Source organism: Aplidium turbinatum, chromosome 3 (genome assembly GCF_918807975.1).
Source record: "Aplidium turbinatum chromosome 3, kaAplTurb1.1, whole genome shotgun sequence".
In the NCBI taxonomy this organism is placed as follows: Eukaryota; Metazoa; Chordata; class Ascidiacea; order Aplousobranchia; family Polyclinidae; genus Aplidium; species Aplidium turbinatum.
Window position 1 is genome coordinate 30916348 of NC_137474.1, and position 20594 is coordinate 30936941.

The following is a 20594-nucleotide window of genomic DNA, read 5'->3' on the forward strand; positions in this document are numbered from 1 at the left end:
GTGACCAATTAAGAAGGGATTATCGGTTCAATTTGTCATATTCTCAGCAGTTTTGGAGTAAATGGATCAATTTTTACTTGCCAGGGCTTCAGGGCCGGAAAAAATGGCCGAGAATTTGTAGCCTGGTCAACTTGTAGTGGTGGGTTCTCTCCAAGACATTGGTAAACGTGGGAAGTATCAACTTGGGAGGGTGCATGAGGTAGTTCCACAAATTAGAAAAGGGAAGCCTGTGGTTCGTAGAGCTAAAGTTGCTGTCTGCAACTATGATGAGAGTACGGGGAAAGTGAAAGTAGACTACGTGTTGAGGGATATCTCGTGCCTCGCCCCCGTAAAGAACACTTAAGTGTTAGGGTTTGAGCCTGGTTTTGTCTGCGGTGGGCGGCCCTTGTCTGATCCCAGAACAGTCGGTTCATATCGCAACAATTGTATATAGCATCATTTTTGCGTGTACGTATGGTACCAATTTCATGTATCGTCACGTATTATTCTTATTGTTGTTCATTCTTTGCATGCCCTTTGTATTTACGTATTAACTTAAACGTGAGTGATTCAAACAATTTGTGTATTGTGTGTTTTTATTCATTGGCTCACAATTGTCGTCATTCTTTTTTAGTTATGCCATGTCAGACTGTCATAACTAGGGGCCGCTATGTTCCCGACAATTATTCACCAAATCAAACGTCATATAAAACCGTTATGGTCTACTTAACCTAGCTGGCATCTTACGTCATGGAAATTGCTAGAAAATGTCTAAATATTGCACCATCGTTCGTAAGACCTGATGAAACATTGCATCACCACCTTTGAACACCTGTTTGAATTGCGTGACAATGTCTTTCATTATTGCGTCACAGTTACTGTTTACGTGAGTTTGAGATATCGCAAATTATTCTAGTCATTTGTAAAATGGTTGCTTGAAAGTTGGAGGCATATTTAACTGTTTGCTTAGTGCTTGCCAGCTGGACGAAAATTCCGTCTTTTATCTAAGTAATTTGGATTGTAGTGACAAATTTTGAGTAGTATATCGCGTTGCACCCCATTTTCGATAGCCGCGGGCTAATTTTACAGAAATACACTTTTTGAATAGACGTTTCAAAGGAGTGTTTCTTTTTCGGTCATTACATACAGACGAACGGATCCGAGAATTTTATGTTACAATTTTCTCACGAAGAGATTATGGTTTACCGCTGTGACCAGTGGTGTTTATGGGAAATTTTTTTTATCAAGCTGATACGTTGTTCAGACCTTCCCCATATTATGCAAATGGCTCAGAAAAAAATCCCCATCAATCGGATGATGGGAAACCACTTTTTGGGCCCTTTTTCCAAATGAGGTCACAATCCCTTTTGAGTCCAACATATGAAAATTTTAAGTTTTTCAAAATAGGACATATTATACGTCATTTTTTAGCTTTTTTCAAGGAGAACAACTTTTTCTATTAACCAGAACTCTAAAAATGTACAGAAAAAGAGTTATTACCGATTAAGGAAAAGGATAAATCCATTAATTTCAGGAAAATTTGAAATTATTCGTCACTGTTGGACTTCTTCTTCTATATTCTTTAACAAGAATTAAACAGAGTAAGCGAAACATAAATTGAAGCTATCATCATCATCAAAAACGTCTAAGATGTTGCTTTCCTCCTCGTCTTGTCCCGTTCATCTTGATTGTACGAGCATTCCTCTTCTTCAGTACCAACATCGACGTTTTGCAGAAGTGAAAAAAAGTCTTCATTCTTAAGTTTTTCGTCTAGTCTCTGGAGTATGTCGTTCATACTAATTATTACTTTGATACGAAAAAGATGTAAAACTATCTTTGTATTTCAAGCATACTTACTAAAGTATTACATTCAACACTATGAAATTCACCACACGAAGAAACACATGCCATTCCATAATTACGACAGGTGCAAGTTTTCGTTCCACATGGATTTTCCCTTGATTTCTTACATCTGCATCTAATTACTTTGGTCAATGCTTCTGGTGCTATATGCATATATCCGTCATTATTGGGACAAGTTCGTTGTTGCTATTGTTTCTCCATCCCCTTTCACAAACATTGAATTTAAATTCTTCACCAAGTAAAGACGTAGCCCATGGAAGTAGGCTGCTCTTTGGCTTGGTGTTAGCTTTTCCTGTGCAATTATTTACTTCGTCCAGGAGCACTTCAACAAAGCCTGGAGCATCAAAGAAGCCAACCCAAGTATTAAAGATATCAAAGAAGATCTTCTTTTCTTCCGTGCATGGTCAGGATGCGACACAACGTCATCGATATTTGGAAAAGGAAGTTTGGTTACGAGTTTGCAAAAATCAGAAACGCTGAAAGAGAATTCTGCAATTATCAGCAATGTCTGGAGTTCCCAAAATAAGGTCAGAGTAGCATCTATAGCTGCATTCAAGATCTGGTATGGTGACAATGAAGATTCAACACTTACTACACTCAGGTATGTATTTTTACGTAGGGATTAGGGAACGTTCAAATATTACGTAACGCCTTCGAGGGGGAGGGGGGGGTTTATGCAAAGCGTTACGTTAGCGTCACATCGGGGGGGAGGGGGTTCAAGCAAAACGTTACGTAACGCTTTCGATTACGGAATGGTAGTTTTTTGTGCTGAATTCGTAGTGAAAAAGCGTTACATGGGGGAGGGGGGGATTGAAAAAAGCGTTACGTTGGCGTTACATGGGGGAGGGGGGGGTCAAAAATTCGGAAAAAAAGCGTTACGTAATATTTGAACGTTCCCTTATATAATAATGTTTACACTTTTGATATTGTTCAATTCTAGATACCCTGTATGTAATATTTATCTTTGTTTACATTTAGACATGGCAAATATATGCATATGGCATGCAAAGGGATAACATCATGAGTGCCAGTCTTCCAATGATGCAGTAACATAATAACTACATCAGTATCATCAGCAATGACATTTACTGGACCTTTTCGAAGAGAAGCATAATCAAGGGATTTCGCTACAATGGAACTGTCAGCATCATCAGAGCAGTTGTGAACTTCAACTTCGGATTGTCTCAGCAGGGTAGAAACAAACTTGATGAATTCAGCCTTGTTTTCGATGCAGATGAGGTAGCTATCTTGAGCAAAAGGAAGTGAATTGCTCGGATCTATTTTCACAAACGTGCTCTGTGGAACGGAATTTCGGCGCAAGTGCTCGTAACTTTTAGTACTTTCGTCATCATAGCCATCAAACACAACAACAGCATGGGTATAATGGTTTTGGATATATTTCACATACGAATTTCAAACTTCCGAAAACTTCATTCCTTTTTTCCAGCAAACTTTATGTAGTAATGCACCACCGTCAATAATAGAAGTCACTTGCTTGTTGATTTCCTCCAAGCCATGCGACGAAGAGCCAGGCAGAACTTTTCGAAGGGAGGGTTTGTCAGGCTTTCTCATCATGCCTTCCTTGAACATCGACATTGGCTCTGAAGTCAACTCGAATTCGAAAAATTGCTCAAGGCTTTCCTCTCTTTCAGCAGCAGCAATCATCCTATTGAACATGACTTTCGGACCAATACCACTTGCACCACTTTTTGTTTTGTTTACTTCCATTAAGGATTCTAATGTCTTATCAATCTTTGCGTTTGAATGATGCGTTAGTAGCTGCTACCCCATCTAAACCTTTCTGGGTATTTTGACCAATTTGCTCCGTTGTTTACAATTGACGTCATCTTTTCCAGCGAAGGACACTAGACCATTTGAAAGAGAAGATAGGTTTACATCTGGTACCAAGAATGGGTGTTTCGTTGTTAACCGGGCCAAAAATCTTCGTAATCCCTCTTTTTTCTTGAAGCACCCAACTCTTCATGCTGGTTGCTTCATAGAAACTGAGCCTTGCTTAGTTGCGTAATTGCTTCATGAATACTTGCCGAGTGACTCACACTCAAAACCCAAAGATGTCAAACACTTTTCTGTCATACTTTTTCCTTCCGTCAATCCTTCACGCGACTTATTTGAGCGCATAAGAGTTTGCTCGATCGCAAGATCTGTCCAAATTCCAATGAAGCTTTTTGCTGTCCTCTTTACTGTGTGCTGCTCGGTTTGGAATTGATCGTACAACCATAGATGAAAAGAGAATTCTGCAGTTATCAGCAATATCTGGTGTTGGTGGTAGTCATGGTGTTGAATGTAATACTTTAGTAAGTATGCTTGAAATACAAAGATAGTTTTACATCTTTTTCGTATCTAAGTAGGCTAATAATTAGTATGAACGTCATACTCCAGAGACTAGACGAAAAACTTAAGAATGAAGACTTTTTTTCACTTCTGCAAAACGTCGATGTTGGTACCGAAGAAGAGGAATACTCGTACAATGAAGATGAAACGGGACAAGACGAGGAGGAAAGCAACATCTTTGACGTTTTTGATGATGATGAATTGATGATAGCTTCAATTTATGTTTCGCTTACTTTGTTCAATTCTTGTCAAAGAATATAGAAGAATAAGTCCAACAGTGACGAATAATTTCAAATTTGCCTGAACTTCATAGATTTATCCTGTTGCTTAATCGGTAATAACTTTTTTATCTGTACATTTTGAGGGTTCTGGTTAATAGAAAAAGTTGTTCCCCTTGAAAAAAGCTAAAAAATGATGTATAATTTGTCCTATTTTGAAAAACTTGAAAATTTCATATGTTGGACCCAAAAGGGATTGTGAGTCATTTGGAAAAAGGGCCCAAAAAGTGGTTTCCCATCATCCAATTGATGGGGATTTTTTTCTGAGCTATTTGCATAATATGGGGAAGGTCTGAGCAAAGTGTCAGCTTGATAAAAAAAATTTCCCACAAAAAAGCTCCCACGCCTGTACTACTAGGCAAAACATTCCATCTACGTTGAGTCTTCAATCTACTTGGGGCTCTTCTTCAATTTCTGAATTCGATGATGGGTCATAATCGGAATCTGATGACAGGACGACCACGGGCTCAGAATCCGATAGGTGTTTGTTTGGCCTTGTAAACACATAGCCAGTGTCGGGCCTTCTTGACCTCACAGATGAATCGTTTGCCAGCCGTAGTTGTATGGCAGGTTTGGGGTCGAAACTAGGCTACCAGAGTTCACGTGTTGTTGCGATTACCCTTTTTCTTACGATTTAACACCGTCACGTGATGTTGCGATTGCTTTTTTCTTACGATTTAACACGTGATGTTGCAATTGTGTTTTTCTTACGGTTTAACATGCACAGATCACGTGTTTTGTTGTTTGAAGAGAAGCGCAAACGAGAACCACGCATTCTAAACGATCAAACGACATAATACGATGATATTTTCGCACTGGACAGTCGGACCAGTGCAAAACGATTCGTACTGGTCCGCGGGGAACTCGCACTAGACATTGGCCAGAGGACCAGTGCTAAGATCGAACCCTGATTGGTATGTCCACACGACATTTGGCCACAAGAATGTGAGGGGCATTTGGATTTAAGTGCTCTCAACAGAAAAAGAACCATTAAAGATCATACACTCGATTGCCAAACTTGTTTTCACCGAATTAGATACTAAACCCACGAGGCTTTGCTCATAAAATCCTGCAATCTTCGCCTCAATAGGCAGTTGTTTGTCGCAAGCGCCTCCTATCTGCTAAATGTCTTCACGTAATTTTGCGTCATTGATGTGTGTGTGTTTTCCTTGCGCAATTAAGCGCCATGTTATTCTGCTCCTCCTCTGCCTTCATTCTAATGCTAACATCAGTATGGCCGAAAACGTTTGCAATTTTTAGTTTATTTTTATTTAATTACGGTATGTTAAATGCCGTGTAGTTGTTAGGTTTTACTTGTCTATGGTTCAAGGAAATCACCTCTTTGCCAAAACTAGCGATGTTTTTTTAGCTGGAAACCGCCCTCCCCCATCTCTTACGGCTATGGTTACCTTATTTTAATTTTGCAGACCGCAATCAAATACGTTCAGATGGGATAACAGAACAAAACTAGCGACGATTATGATGGTGCTTTGGTTTATCCTTTGCGGTGGAGTGATGATAAAGAAACATTTTGTGAGTTAACTGAATAATTGAGCAACTTTACAATATTAGTGGTGTGGTACAGTACAAGTCAACACGAAAATCAAGCGAGGTTGTCTGTAAGATCGTTTTTAATTGCAACAATCTTCAATGGAAGCGTCATCGTGATCGAAAACTCGTAGTCCTGTCTAACAGCAATGTTTCAGCATTTTCTGTTACTGATCATATATATGGTATGCTCAAATCAAATATAGTTATTACTATCTGAAGCCTTTACAAATTGTTTCACCTAACGGATCATCAGAAGGTCTGCAAAAACATGCAAAAAAAGTAATGAATCGATAATTCCTGAAAAGATATTAAATATTACAACTGTAATTTAATCTGCAAAAAAAACCTTTAAACCTGTACTTCCTGAAAAGATATTAAATATTATGCTCACAAAATATCACTAGTCAAATTCATTTCGCTTTTTTTTATGGAATTGTGTAGTTACTCAAAAATAATGCTTCCAGAAGTCTGCTAGTCGTCGCCCAAATTTAAGGTGCAACCATGATAAAAGCGCAAAACAATCGTCAACAAACTCTGGGCACATATTTCTAGCCAGGAAGTCAACTCTTTTTACATTAATTCAAGGTCTACAGAAGTTGTATCAATGTAAAAAAGGGTTAATTTGCCAGATGAGTTGACATAACGCTTAGTTGAAGATACTTCTCCAATGCACAAACGACATTAAACGCTGAGGCAATTAAAAATTTGACCGCTGCAACGAATCATGTCATTCATGCACAGCGTGATCGAGCAGCGATTGACAATTGAATGTTTCTCAATAGGATAAAACGGATCAACGACACAACATCATGCTACAGCAATCCATGCAGTACATGAGCGATAAAGACAAAGCACAAATACAGGACTTGTTGGAACCCAAGAAGTAGCTATTTATATGAGAATTATAATTTTGTTTGTGTCGGTCGTTTTTCCTGCAATAAACGTGTATCCAATGTATATCAGAGCATGTTCCTTGGGATGCTTTCTCAGACGTATGAAAACATTATCAGTTAGCCCGACTTTTCTTTCGCAAGTCGACGTTGCTTCACATCCCAATTGTACAGCCTTGCCATTGTAACTTCAGTTGTTGTGAACTGATCTCTCAGAAAGGCGACATCGCTGTTAACCGAGGAAAGGTTTTTGGTCGCCATGTTGTAATTTTTTGTCAAGAGATCCAGTGCTTCTTGCGTGGTGTAAGTCAACATCACGTTAGCCTGAAAATTGTAAGTGATCATGTCAAAAAGACGTGTTGGACAGTATCCAAAACATGCAGGAATTGCAACGACTAATATTCTAAAGAGATTCAAGTCCGACTAAGCATAATTCTACACCGCAGCCATTTTTTAAAAAAAAGTACACCTATAACAGGTACTACCGTACATTACAAATATGACAGAGCTTTAGTAGAAAGTTCACTTTACTGCGCGACAAGTGATTCTAAAAACTAGTCGCTTAAAGAATACACTGTGGCCTATGGCAGCATATACTTGATAATAAATCACCATATCGTGAAAATACTTTATGCGTTTGGCACCTGGCAAATACAGAACCAGTTTTTCACAGTTATTACCGTACTTACTCAAGTAAGCTAAAGTGTTTTCAATAATTTAGTGCAAGTGCTTACTGTAGGAGACCTAACCGTTAGGTTGTTCAAACTTTTTTTTTGCTTTTTCAAAACAACCTGTTTATATCTCTATCAGTGTCATATTGGTGACAAATAAGCACTTTAGCACATAGAAACATTTTAAACAATAAATACTATTATCACTACAAAAAGTGCTCAAGCCAAGCAGAGCGAATTAAATAAAATCTAGTTATTACTTTCTAAACCCTTGACAGCCTATTTCACCCTTAAAGGGGGGTCATCAGAAGGAACTTTATTTTAAATTTTTTTGGCGTTTTGAGGATACTTTGGTCGATGCAATTTTGGGAAGGCATCACTTTTTAAACAAGTAAAAATTGTCTAACTTCTGACAAACATCACCTAAAGTCATGGGCAGGCACAAGAACAGCCACTTACATGCAACTTATCTACTAAAGTCTTTTGGTTTCCAAAAAAAAATTTAAAAACACTAAAACAGCAAAAAACAACTCATGACCACCTCTCTTCGAAGAGCCAGGCCTCCGAACAAGTTCAACTTACAGAATTATATAATAATTTTTACAACATCAAGGGGATAAGAAGAAAATGATGAATAAGACAAACATGTCAACCTCATGAATTATGCAACTGGAACTGACAAAAATGTGGCAAACTAACGAATTAAAACCATGACGAATTCTACTGTATGGTCAGAATTATAAGCGTAATTGAAAATCAATCCCTAACATTTGAGTCTAAATGCATGGGACAAAAAGTAGGCTTGGCATGGGTGACCTACTGACCACTGGCCAGTGACCACATAAACCGGTACATTTTGTCCTATCCATGCATTAGGCTGAATAAGTGTTTTCTTTCAGTATATATTCTCATGGGTGATTAAGGGCAATTCTAATTAGATCACATGGAACATCCTGGTGCATCTCTTTATTTAAAAGCCTATTTTAAAGAAATATTGTGGAACAAAGTAAGTGATAACTAATGTACCGTATCTGAAGTTGCATGCATGATGATTAATGAGACATGTCACGAAATTTCTGGTTTTGAAGTGATTATATTTATTACACCATACATATTACAGTAATTACACCATTTTATTACACCATTATGTATATACATACAGTTATTCCAGACAATGTTTTTATGTTTACGACGTTGTTATTGGTCTTTGCGTACTGCGCACAATCGTAGCAATAAGTTTATGGTGTTTTACGTTGAAGATCAAAGTATAGTATTACAGGAAACATTACAGGAAACGTATAACAAGACCAGTAATAACTTGGTGTTTTCAACAAATTTTCTGTTGGCACAGTGAGAAAGAACAAACTTTACGGTTCACTAAAATTTGCAAACCTGCTTCAAGGCAGCTTTACACGCCTTTTGCTCTCGGGTACAGTACACTCCACAGCAAAACACCGAATAACCCTTGTTACAATTGCGCACATCACCAAAAGCAAGAAAAATGCAAGCAATATTTCAACAAGAAACGGTGGAACGTTAATATTGTCACTTCCTTTTCTGTTGATTTTGTGACTTTTTCAACTTTCTTACAAAAGTAGTAAATATTGGAAAAAAATTCTTTAAATCAAAGTTGTGCAGGTCATGATTTTTTACCAATTGTTACATTTTACCACCTTGTGCGGTTTACAGTTTCAAAATTAAAAACATCCTAATGAACATGCTTACCCCAAGCCAAAGACAGACATCTTGTGTGGGTGAAATTGTTGCATTGGCATGAACTGCACCAGAAAGTAAAAACTTTGTTTTCATTGGTTCGGTGGAATCCTGTAACATATTGTTCAAACATGTTAAATAACTGTGTAATAGTCTTTACAGTTGTTTCAACGTGTCATTTAGTTGGTTTTGTTTTAATTTTTAATATATAAAGCCACGATTCACTTCAATCCAATTTGTTATAAATTGGATACCAAGCATAAAAATCCCCACATTGAAATTACACTTGTCTAATCTGAGGGCTCTGCATGTCCTCAACTGGAGCAATGACATATATATCGTTGAGGTAAAACCAAACCGGTTTATGTCCACTTTTAGGTTTTTTGTTTTATTGCAGTTTCTTGGTTTTTGAACATAGCTCTTCCAACACTCCGGGTTTCAGCCTTCTATGTAATCTAATTCAAGGTGAAGCTATGGACATACTCCCAAATGTCTTGCATACTTTGAAAGCAAAACTGGGCTATGTGCAATTGTGGACATAAATTATGGACATAATCCCCTTATGATGGAATCGTGCCAAGGATCTATGTCCAGTTTTCCATTCAGGGCATAATGCAAAGTCAAAAAAATTGCAAAGATTAAGTCTTTTTTATAGAATTATACGGAATGGCCCGTTTCGGCGAGTCCGATTCGGCGAGTGCGATTCGGCTAGTCCGATTCGGCGAGTTCCCTATTCGGCGAGAGCCTTTTTCGGCGAGTGCCCTATTCGGCGAGTTTTTGAAATTTTATTTTTGAAAGGTAATTATCGGGTACCGCAGCCTAACTGTTTTCACATCGTTTTAACGTCGCTGAACGTGCAGAAAGGAATAAAAATAAAATGTTTGAACTATTAAATTAAAATTCGTTATGTCAGTTCAGTTGTTTTTATTTCAGACCATCATATCAAAAACATATCAAAAACAATATGTCAGTTCAGTTGTTTTTATTTCAGACCATCATATCAAAAACAATACACGTCAACATAGCAAAGGTAGAAGCGACAAAACGCGAACGCTAAAACGTGCTTGTGACCGAAGTAAGTTATTGAGTTGAAAGAAATTTGGCACGGTCGCAACACCTTCAGAAAAATTTAAAATGTGAAGGGAAAATAAAAAAAAGAAAATGTTACAAAAAAAAATCATGTTTGTATCTATAAGTTAGTACTTTTGAATAGTTAAAATGATTAGTTTGGATCAACAAATGTGTGGCCTACAGCTTGGATTGAAAGGAAATTATCGGGTACCGTAGCCTAGTTATCCCTACCAGCAAAAATTTGTTCCAAGAACCCAGTTAGCCTAACAGTTCATTTTTACATTGTAGTAACAGAATGAAAAGACTCACCAAATGTGTGGCTTATCGTTTTAACGTCGCTAAACGTTGAAATCGTGTAGAAAAGAGAACTTTGATGACTAGGATACGTTGCAAACCTTAAAGCAGCCGGCGACCATCGCGGCCATGGCCGCTAAGTAGTGCTTGAATGACCGCCTGTGCTACCTCTTCCGTCGGCCAAGTTTGGCCGCCGGTTTCTTCTAGCCAATTATTTAATTTCGCAATAGAATGATCGTGGATTAAATGTCGAAAATATGTAGTATCAAAAAGTGACGCAGAATTAGGTCAGCGCATCATAGTCACCACTGTTGTATTGAATATATCCAGCTGCGATCACCAGCGCTGTAAGTCTTGTTTGCAATTCCCGATGTTTACTTTAACGAAGTGTTAATCCGAAGTGCTAATTTACATCGGCTGGCAATATTGTCGTTTTTATATCGATTCAATGTTGTCGGATATTGAATCTTTGTTAAAAAGGAGAACTAGGTTAGTTGACATCCGTGGGTAAAACACGTGTCCTCATAGTTGAGAACGCTGTGGGTTAGTGACTTCACACCCTCAATGATGACATTATAACGGAATAAATGGTCAGATTTTATGAAAGGCGGTATATGCAGTTGAAACAATTTACTGAGCTGCGAGCAGTTAAAACAATTTAGTGTCGTTAGATGGTCCCGCAATACTGGATTACAATCCCGATAAAGCATTTAATGCGTGGTACAACGATTCTATTGCAGGACGTCGCCCGGACTTCAACAACGCTAAGTGATCATTTTAACATTGTTGCAAGTTTAATGCTATTTACTTGTGCTATCGTTATTGTATTTTGGCCTCCAAGCACGCAGATTTGGCCGCCGAGAAGGAGCTCTCGGTAGGCCACGATGGCTGCCGGAAAAAAACACGAGTTTTAAGGCCTGCGTTGAAACTGAAAAACATTCACAGAAGCCCTTCGATACGTTGCATTTTTAAGATAATGTATTCAGACGTTGAATCAATGTACAAATGAACTGTTATGCTAAATGGCTTCTTGGAACAAATCGAAGGGCTTCTGTAAATGTTTCCCAGTTTCAACGTATTCTAGTCATCAGAGTTCTCTCTTTTACACGATTTCAACGTTTAGCGACGTTAAAACGATGTAAAAACGGCAATTTCTGCTGGTCGGGATAACTAGGCTACGGTACCCGATAATTTCCTTTCAATCCAAGCTGTAGGCCACACATTTGTTGATCCAAACTAATCATTTTAACTATTCAAAAGTACTAACTTATAGACATTAAACATGATTTTTTTTTGTAACATTTTCTTTTTTTTATTTTTCCTTTATTTCTTAAATTTTTCTGAAGGTGTTGCGACCGTGCCAAATTTCTTTCAACTCAATAACTTACTTCGGTCACAAGCACGTTTTAACGTTCGCGTTTTGTCGCTTCTACCTTTTTCTACACCTTTGCTATGTTGACGTGAATTGTTTTTGATATCATGATCAAAAATAAAAACAACTGAACTGACATGACGAATTCAAGCACGTTTTAACGTTCGCGTTTTGTCGCATCTACCTTTGCTATGTTGACGTGTATTGTTTTTCATATGATGGTCAGAAATAAAAACAACTCAACTGAACTGACATAACGAATTTTAATTTAATAGTTCAAACATTTTATTTTTATTCCTTTCTGCACGATTTCAACGTTTAACGATGTAAAAACGGCAATTATAATTACTAATTAGGCTACGGTACCCGATAATTCCCTTTTAAAAATAAAATTTCAAAAACTCGCCAAATAGGGCACTCGCCGAAAAAGGCTCTCGCCGAATAGGGAACTCGCCGAATCGGATTAGTCGAATCGGACTCGCCGAATCGGACTCGCCGAATAGTAGCAGACCCAGACTTATAACCTATTTGAATTGCCAAAAAACATTTGTGTGAAAATAACTTGTGCAGTGCACCTGAATTAATATAGTATGATAACTGGTGTATCATCATGCCTTCGTGATATTGTTAATCCTTCCTTTTCTGGTCAGGTGGTTAATATGACCAGTCTGGTTGACAGTCATTGTACTGATAGTCTTATGCTCATGGTTCGCTTCTTGCTCAATGCTCAAATCACATTTGTGGTAGAGTGACAGAAAATCTATTGCTGCATTAAAACCTTAGCTGCTATAAAGCGACATTTAATATGACTGATCAAACAGTTTTTTTCTTTGTCAATGGTGAAACGGTATTGACACTAAAGGTCCCAGATGGCAATTTAGGTATTGATAGAAGCTGCGTTTCTCCTTGATAAGCAACTAGTACAGCAAGGCAGTCGACACTTTTGTTGCCAGTTAAATCTGGAAGAATTTATCCGTCCCAGTGCACAATAAAAGATGCAGTAGGAGAAAAATTTTGCAAGATCTCTTCCGCCAACTGTTTTCTGTGCTGCCGGCAACTTCACCTGATTGTTGACAGATTCAAAGCAAGGTCTCCAATTTTATGACCAAGGCTTTTAGCTGTTGAAGAGATGATAAACATAGCTGCACGATCAGAGACATTAGAACTGTCTGAATTTATTGCAAGATCAGCTGACATGATCTCCTTTCTCCCAAGTTTATTTGGATGTGGAGATCTGGATGGACATGTGGCATCATGATTCATGATGATGAACATTTGAGAATTAAGCAATACACATTTGTGTCTTAGTGTGGAGCAGTGTCTTGTGATTGCTGTTAAAATACTGTGATTAAGACTTAAGACTGCTTTCAGATGTTTTCACCTCTGCACAAAGTTGTTTGGAGCTGTTTCGAAAAGTTTACTCCATACCGCATCACACCCCTTGTACATAGTGTATGGAGAAATTTCAGGGGCCTTGGGGAACCTCTAAACATTAATATTTTTCAAAAACATTTCACACAGGGTATCCAAAATGGAATCTTTTGGGATGGTGAGACCTAAAAATTTCAAAAGTCAAAAAATAAGGACCACCCTAATGTGTAGTGGTGGAATGATGATTTTCTCTCTCTGGCAAATAGAGGTTCATTGATGATGATTGTTAGCTTCATCAACTCTCATGGAATCTCTAGATGGCCACCCTTTTTTCACGAAATCATAATTACGAGCTCGACTTTCCCTCAAGCAGATGAAACATGGGTATTTTGTGTAGCCGCTTGCTGGCCAAGCAAAAAATTTACCATTTTCAAGTCTACATAAATTAACTATTGGTGTGAGTAGTAATCCAGTTTCTGTAATATATACCGTTTTAATGTTAAATTGTACTCTTCTTTTAGTTTTGTTGAATGGCCAATTGGGAGATATACATATCTGTTACCGTTATATAACAATACACACTTTAAACTTCTTTTCGAACTGTCTATGAACAAGCGCCACTCTTGAGCTCTACATTGTGATACTCCCATTTGCAGCAGAAGCCCTTTGATGTCTTTGCAGTAAACAAATTCATCTTCTTGGCAAAAATATGGAAGCAATTCTTTTTCTCTAGCACGATAAAATGTTCCAGTGAAGCTCCAGTTCCAAGACAGTTTTTGTCTTTGAGTCGAGATGTCAACATTTCTGCTGCTTCTTTGGATAGGTTGAGATCCCTGATGAGATCACTCAGCTCCTCCTGTTTGAATGTCTCTGGAATAGCTAAACTACTTTCAAACACACTTCCACTGCTGTCAATTGCAGAGCTTTCTACTTCATGAAACTCATCATATTCCATGGCTATGTCAGGTAAATCACTAAAATATCGATATCTCAAAAACTGGAGCCAATTCAGAGAAACAAATGTTACTTTTGGATTCAGTGGCCCAAAATTGCCCAGAAAGCATCAAATATCTTGGGCACTCGAAAAAAAAATTTTTTTTTTGGCCAGTGTAATTTAAACACTGTAAAAGTGATATATCTCTATATCATTTATTCAATGCAAAACAAAGCAAAATTATTGTAACTATAATAAGTGCAATCTGCCGAGCATTACACGTACAAAGCGATACGCTACCATCCTATACGATATATTTCTGTTTGAAGGCACCAGCTCTTCACCACATACACATATTGTTAAAATAGACTACAAAACTCCATTTGCAGATGACTACATGATTGCAAACAATGCCATGCTCTTTCAAAAGCACCACATCAAATCCAATCCTGGCAGTATAACGGGCTACGTCCACTCGTCCAGTTTGTGTTTTACAGGTCGGTTGTTACTTTGAAAACCTCACTGGGCTATGTCCAAAAAAGGGGTGTAAAAAAATGGGGGGTGGCACACAATTTTGAAAAACATCAAGTTGTGTGCAAACCAAGGAGAGCATGGTATGGTTGTAAGTATGTGGCATTGGTGTTTGATCCATTTGAGATATCAAAAATATTCAAAAAAATAAATGGTTTTTGTGTTTATCTCAGTTTGATGATTTTGGACATATCACCATTTGGTTTTACCTCAACGATATATTCACCTATCTAGGTGAAGTGAGACAATACAAAGCAGATGTTTAGGTCAGTGAGAATTGTTAGTTGCGAGTAGTGATGGAACAACCTCCGGCTCTGCGCCAGAGGTGATAGTGGCTCTGTCCCAAAAGTGTGTGTGCCAAACTGCCAACTGTGTGTATGGCTGTAGTCAAGTTCATGACCTTGGATAAATGTAATTTTATGTTTCATTGTGGTATTCTAGTAATGCAAGAATACACATTTACATATCATATATTGGCTGTAATAGTGGTCTTAATGTACATGTAAGATTGAAAATGGTAGGTCAATAAAAAATCTTCAATGGGCTATCCTAAAAACGATACATCAGGTGGATAGAAAACACAGCCAAATTTGAAATCTACCCAAATGTTAACTCTTAAATCAATCCTTTCAAAGGAACATAAGCAATATAAGCATTGCCATAAAGCAATTTCTCTGAGTGTGCCTGGTTATAACTTCACTGCTTGATAAGAGTGATGTACCAACATCCAACAACCAGTATAATTTGTGCCCAGTATCAATGAGACTCTCAGAACCCATGTTCAGACAATTCTAAGAAAAAGTTCTAATATCCAACAAATACGAGATGGTTTCTTCAAGTTCCTGTTGGAATGATTACAGCCCTTAAAATTATCAAATGTTTGAAAACCTCTGTCCATTGGCTACTGTTCGTGTGTTTAACACTTTTAGAGAAATCTTTGCTTACAAATTTAATGCATATATATGTCCCACCCTATTTATAACACAAAAAGCCTTGTTGAATTATTACAGTTGACATTCAAAAAAATCCACTTTAAACACAACACATTATGGTTTTCACGCTGCAATATAAGTGGGTAGACAATGTCACATTTGAAGCCATAAGGTGTGTAGAAAGCAAAAGGTTAGTACGGTAGCAGGATTTCAATAGCTCCAAAAGTGGGAATAGTTTTTAAGATAATGCAATTTTTGTTTTTCCTGCTTTCAGGCAGTTGTACATTGTACAAGCTGAAATCTGTTCGACTCTCTATATCGAAATTTATCGAAAAGTTGTGATTAGGCTAAGAATATCATTACGATCCCTGTTTTAACTAGATGCCATTTTTTACCACTTTTACAAAATGATACTTGCTGTCAACTTATTCAATGTTGTATGATGGTCTTGACATCTTTTCCTTAATCATTAACCTATGCTACTGAAACAGCTCATTATATGAGAAATCTAGGCAATGTTTTACTGTATTTGCTAAACTAAAAAGCTATCATACCTTTTTCCCATGAAGATGTTTTAAAATATCAAGAGTTGCTTTTAAGTCAGGTATTTGTTGTTTTAATCTCCGCTTTTTAGTAAGCAAGTTGACTTCCATTAATTTATACTTTTGGTAATTTTCGTCAAGTTTTTTTAGCATGTCTTCAGCAGATGATGACCCTTCTTTACTCATATATTCATCAACATCTTCAATAAAAACTGCTTCTGGTATTCCAAGATGTGGCTTCGATGCCTGATTTTGTGTTTCAGCCATAGTTTATGGTACAACAATGACTGTTTCAAATAGTGTTATAAAATACAAATGTTTACACTTATAAATCCTATATACTTATTTTTGAGTTCAAGCAAAATATTTTCACTCCTAAACTATTTTATAGAGGTAAATATGGTTACTTACAGATAATCTACATTCTTCAGAACAAAAAGAAACACAGAAATTTTAAAATATGAAATCACGACACATTAAATGTCATGCATAATTAAAAATTGTATTGGTAAAACAAAAATCTGACAAGTAAACAAAGCACCATTTCTCTTTTTTATTTTGTTCGCTTGAAAAACACTTCACTCATACCATACTTGTTCACTAATATTGTTGTAACACTTTAAAATAAGGCAGTGGCTATTTGACCGGCTCCGGTCTTTGAATCTGAAACACTATTTGACCGGCCATGACGTCATTACATAAGTACTTTTTTCTTTTTCTCTTTCAAAGCAAAAGACGTGAAGCGCCGATATAAAGTTCTAAATTCAACACATTCTCTTTAGCTCAGTCCGTGGCGCATACGTTGCGTCTCGGGTTGCCATTCTAGAGGGGATGAGTTCGATGCTACCCGGAAGCATTGACTTTTTTTTCATTTTTTTTTTATCTAAACTTTGAACCGAAGCGCATTTTTGTGGTCAATTTTTAATTTGAGTAGCCTACAGCCCATTTTTTTATGTCTTTTCAAATGTGAGTAATAAAGTTAGAGTTTTTTTAATTTGCTGGAATTTGAGAATTTCTCTGGGTAATTTTCCGATTGTCATAAGTGACCGTGTTTGCTGAACAATCCTACATTTTTGCTCTCAAGTTAGTTATATTTTTTAAAGAAGTATTGTATAGGCTATAACTAACTTGAGAGCAAAAATGTAATTTTCTTTTAAAAAAAATGGACGATTGGAAAATTGGACCACTTATCACGATCGGAAAATTACCAAGAGAAATTCTCAAATTCCAGCAAATTAAAAAAACTCTAACTTTATTTCTCACATTTGAAAAGACATAAAAAAATGGGCTGTAGGCTACTCAAATTAAAAATTGATCACAAAAATGCGCTTCGGTTCAAAGTTTAAAGAAAAAAAAAATGAAAAAAAGTCGATGCTTCCGGATAGTATCGAACTCATCCCCTCTAGAATGGCAACCTGAGACGCAACGTATGCGCCACGGACTGAGTTGAAGAGAACGTGTTGAATTTAGAACTTTATATCGGCGCTCACGTCTTTTGCTTTGAAAGAGAAAAAGAAAAAAGTACTTATGTAATGACATCATGACCGGTCAAATAGTGTTTCAGATTTAAAGACCGGAGCCGGTCAAATAGCCACTGCCTTAAAATAAACTTAACGTAAAGTTGACATCAGTTTATATGGTTATTTAAGGCTTTCCTTATTTTCAGGCTAAGAAAGCTTCTTTGAATATTTAATCCTGGCAATTTTGCATGATGTGGTAGAGGCTGTGAACCACTGACGCACGTTTGACCACCAAGGTCAACAGTAAAGTTTCCGGTTGTGTTGAAATGTTGCTGTCAGGGAACTACAATTCCATGCACTAAGTGCCACTGAATGGAGAGCAGTCCTGAAATGCGCACACTTCGAGAGCTGAACGAGTCTACTTGATCTTGAATCGAAAGCATAACCACTGAGTTAACGGCATGACTTAGTGTTATGGGAAGTTTTTTTCACTGTTTTGAATTACGTTTTGTTTCAGTTTATTTTTGAAATGTAAAACTTGTGTTGCTGTACCATTCATGCCTGTTGCCTTAAACCAGGCAACTCTAAGTCTAGTCTGACAATATAAAGTTGCGCAGCCGATTATGACTAGACAATTATCATGGTAAAGTGTATAACTTTTAAATATTGTGTGAAATCTACACATGTTTTGTGTTACTTGGCAGCAACCCATAAGGTGGGTGGTTTACATCAAACAAGCTTAAGCCTACAGCTAAAAGTCAGAGAAGTTTATCACAAAACTAGCCCACATTCTAAACTAAAAAAAAAACGAAATCATGATGATGATTGAACGAAACGTTTTCAACCGTCTTTCGTTGACAAATTTCAATCATGTTGTTTTCAACGAAAAAAGAGTTGCCACTGTCTAAAACAAGTTTACCAGAATAGACCTTGATTGATTGATTAAATCTTTATCCTCGGACTGGAAAAGCTTTTTGCAGAGCTTAATCCTGGCAGTTTCGCATACTTGTAGAGCAGAGGCTTTGAACCACTGACGCAGGCCCGGTCACCGAAATGGACAGAGTGAAGTTTCCGATTGTTGAAGTCTTGTTGCTAGGGAATTATTCCATCCATTAGATGCCGCTGAATAGAGAGCAGTCCTTAACGTGCGTGGCTCAAGCGCACACCTCGAGAGTCGAACCAGCGCCGCTATTGATCTTAAAGTTTCTTCGTTCCAGAAGTGACCCGCTAACCAATTGATCTATCGGTGCTGACAAAGATTGGGGTGGAAAATGGTTCTGGTCTGCAGGCAAATTTACAAAAAAAAATGAAAAGGTAGTTATCATATTATTATTCACATAAAATTCAGGTGTTTTAATTGAGCTTTCATTTATTGCCTGTTAGGATTATTGGTAACTTGCTTACAATTAATGGAATTCAAACCTTAATTTTTCTCAATCATTAATTTTTCTCAATCATTGGCTGATTTTGTGCACTGAACAGTTTTTGTTAAGAAAGTTCAAAAGTTAAAAAAATATATAACATAGTGATAGTAATAGCTATATTTGATTTAATTCGCTCTGCTTTGCCTTTTTGCTTAGCATTGAGCACTTTTTGTAGTATTAATAGTTTTCATTGTTTTTAACATAGTGATATAAATCAACAACTATGCGTTTGTTTTGTTTATGTGCCGGGTTATTAATAGATAGCCTACTGGAGACTGTTACGGACAATTTTCACCAAATCAAACGTCATATAAAAACCATTATGGTCTATATAGCGCCAGAGAGCTCTGTCGTCTCTGACGTCACACGTACACGTCACTAGAATTTTCCAGAAGACTCCGCCTTGAGCGCATAACTGCACGTCTCGGGAATTCAATTCAGCAATCGGGAATTCAACTTCTGTAATCAACGTCACTATGCCGAATTCCTACCTTGGTTCATCGTTATGTAGAATTGCAGTCGTGTTGCGTTGTGTAATCATATGTAAAACTCGCAATCTCACACTAGTACCTTCTTAAAGAAGTTAAGCTCATGATTTTAAACCAATCAGTCGTTTGCTATGTGAAAATCAATCAGTCGTTTGCTATGTGAAAATCAATCAGTCGTTTTGCTATGTGAAATTTAGTCTTTTGTAGAGTTCTACAACATGTAAAAATCAGAGTGTGTTAAGTTTTTGCTATGTGAAAATCGATAGTTTGTTGAGTTTTTGTTCAATATGAAAAGTCGGTTCTTTCAATATGGAAATCAGTTGAATGCAATATCAAAAGTCAGAACTTAAAACCAGTATCAAGAAATCAGTCTTGGTAATTCTAAAGCAATATATCAGTTTCGTTGTTGCTACTGTTTTCTATTTTTGGCACTGCCAGGATGACGTTTGGATCAGTTTATTGTTAATGTAGCAGCGACAACATTTCGTATCCAGTTGTTGGTGGTGGAGCTTTAATATTCCGGTGTTTTCCTTTACTTTCTGTGTTGCTGGATCGAAGATTAAAAACTATAAACAATTACGTTGTGAGCAAGCATTGATCTTCTGAGTTGAGTTAGTAAACAATACAGCAGCGTAATCGACCTCGTGTCCTATCATTCCTTGCCGACTTTGCCCAGGAATGTTGCCATCCCACTGATGGCTGTGTATGGGTGGATATGCTGAAAGCAGCGTCCGCTACAGTCTACTTAACCTAGCTGGCATCTTACGTCATGGAAATTGCTAGAAAATGTCCAAATATTGCACCATCGTTCGTAAGACCTGATGGACAATTGCATCACCACCTTTGAACACCTGTTTAAATTGCGTGACAATGTCTTT

General features: G+C 37.3%; 2 protein-coding genes across 2 annotated transcripts in view; one reads left to right on the plus strand and one right to left on the minus strand.

Annotated features, from left to right (window-relative positions):
* Nucleotides 1-6945, plus strand: part of LOC145766963 (uncharacterized) — a 22065-nt gene extending 15120 nt beyond the window's left edge. Inside the window, exons 3-4 of the mRNA XM_082578684.1 lie at nucleotides 5900-6005; nucleotides 6806-6945. Of these exons, the coding sequence (XP_082434810.1) occupies nucleotides 5900-6005; nucleotides 6806-6910 (211 nt within the window). The 3' untranslated portion in view covers nucleotides 6911-6945. The remainder of the gene's footprint in view (nucleotides 1-5899; nucleotides 6006-6805) is intronic.
* On the minus strand, nucleotides 6433-16760 carry LOC145766962 (prefoldin subunit 3-like). The gene is made up of 3 exons (XM_082578683.1): nucleotides 16357-16760; nucleotides 9310-9408; nucleotides 6433-7237 (listed from the first exon to the last, which is right to left on the minus strand). Exons 1-3 carry the CDS (start codon nucleotides 16609-16611, stop codon nucleotides 7034-7036), a joined length of 558 nt encoding a protein of 185 aa, XP_082434809.1. The 5' UTR covers nucleotides 16612-16760; the 3' UTR covers nucleotides 6433-7033.
* Nucleotides 16761-20594: the final 3834 nt, after the last annotated feature.

Coding starts and splice junctions, on each gene's coding strand:
- LOC145766962 (XM_082578683.1), bottom strand. CDS start 16,611: ATGGCTGAAACACAAAATCAGGCATCGAAGCCACATCTTGGAATACCA. Junction 9,409..16,356: donor AACATCTTCATGGGAAAAAG/GTATGATAGCTT, acceptor AATATGTTACAG/GATTCCACCGAACCAATGAA. Junction 7,238..9,309: donor ATGTCTGTCTTTGGCTTGGG/GTAAGCATGTTC, acceptor TACAATTTTCAG/GCTAACGTGATGTTGACTTA.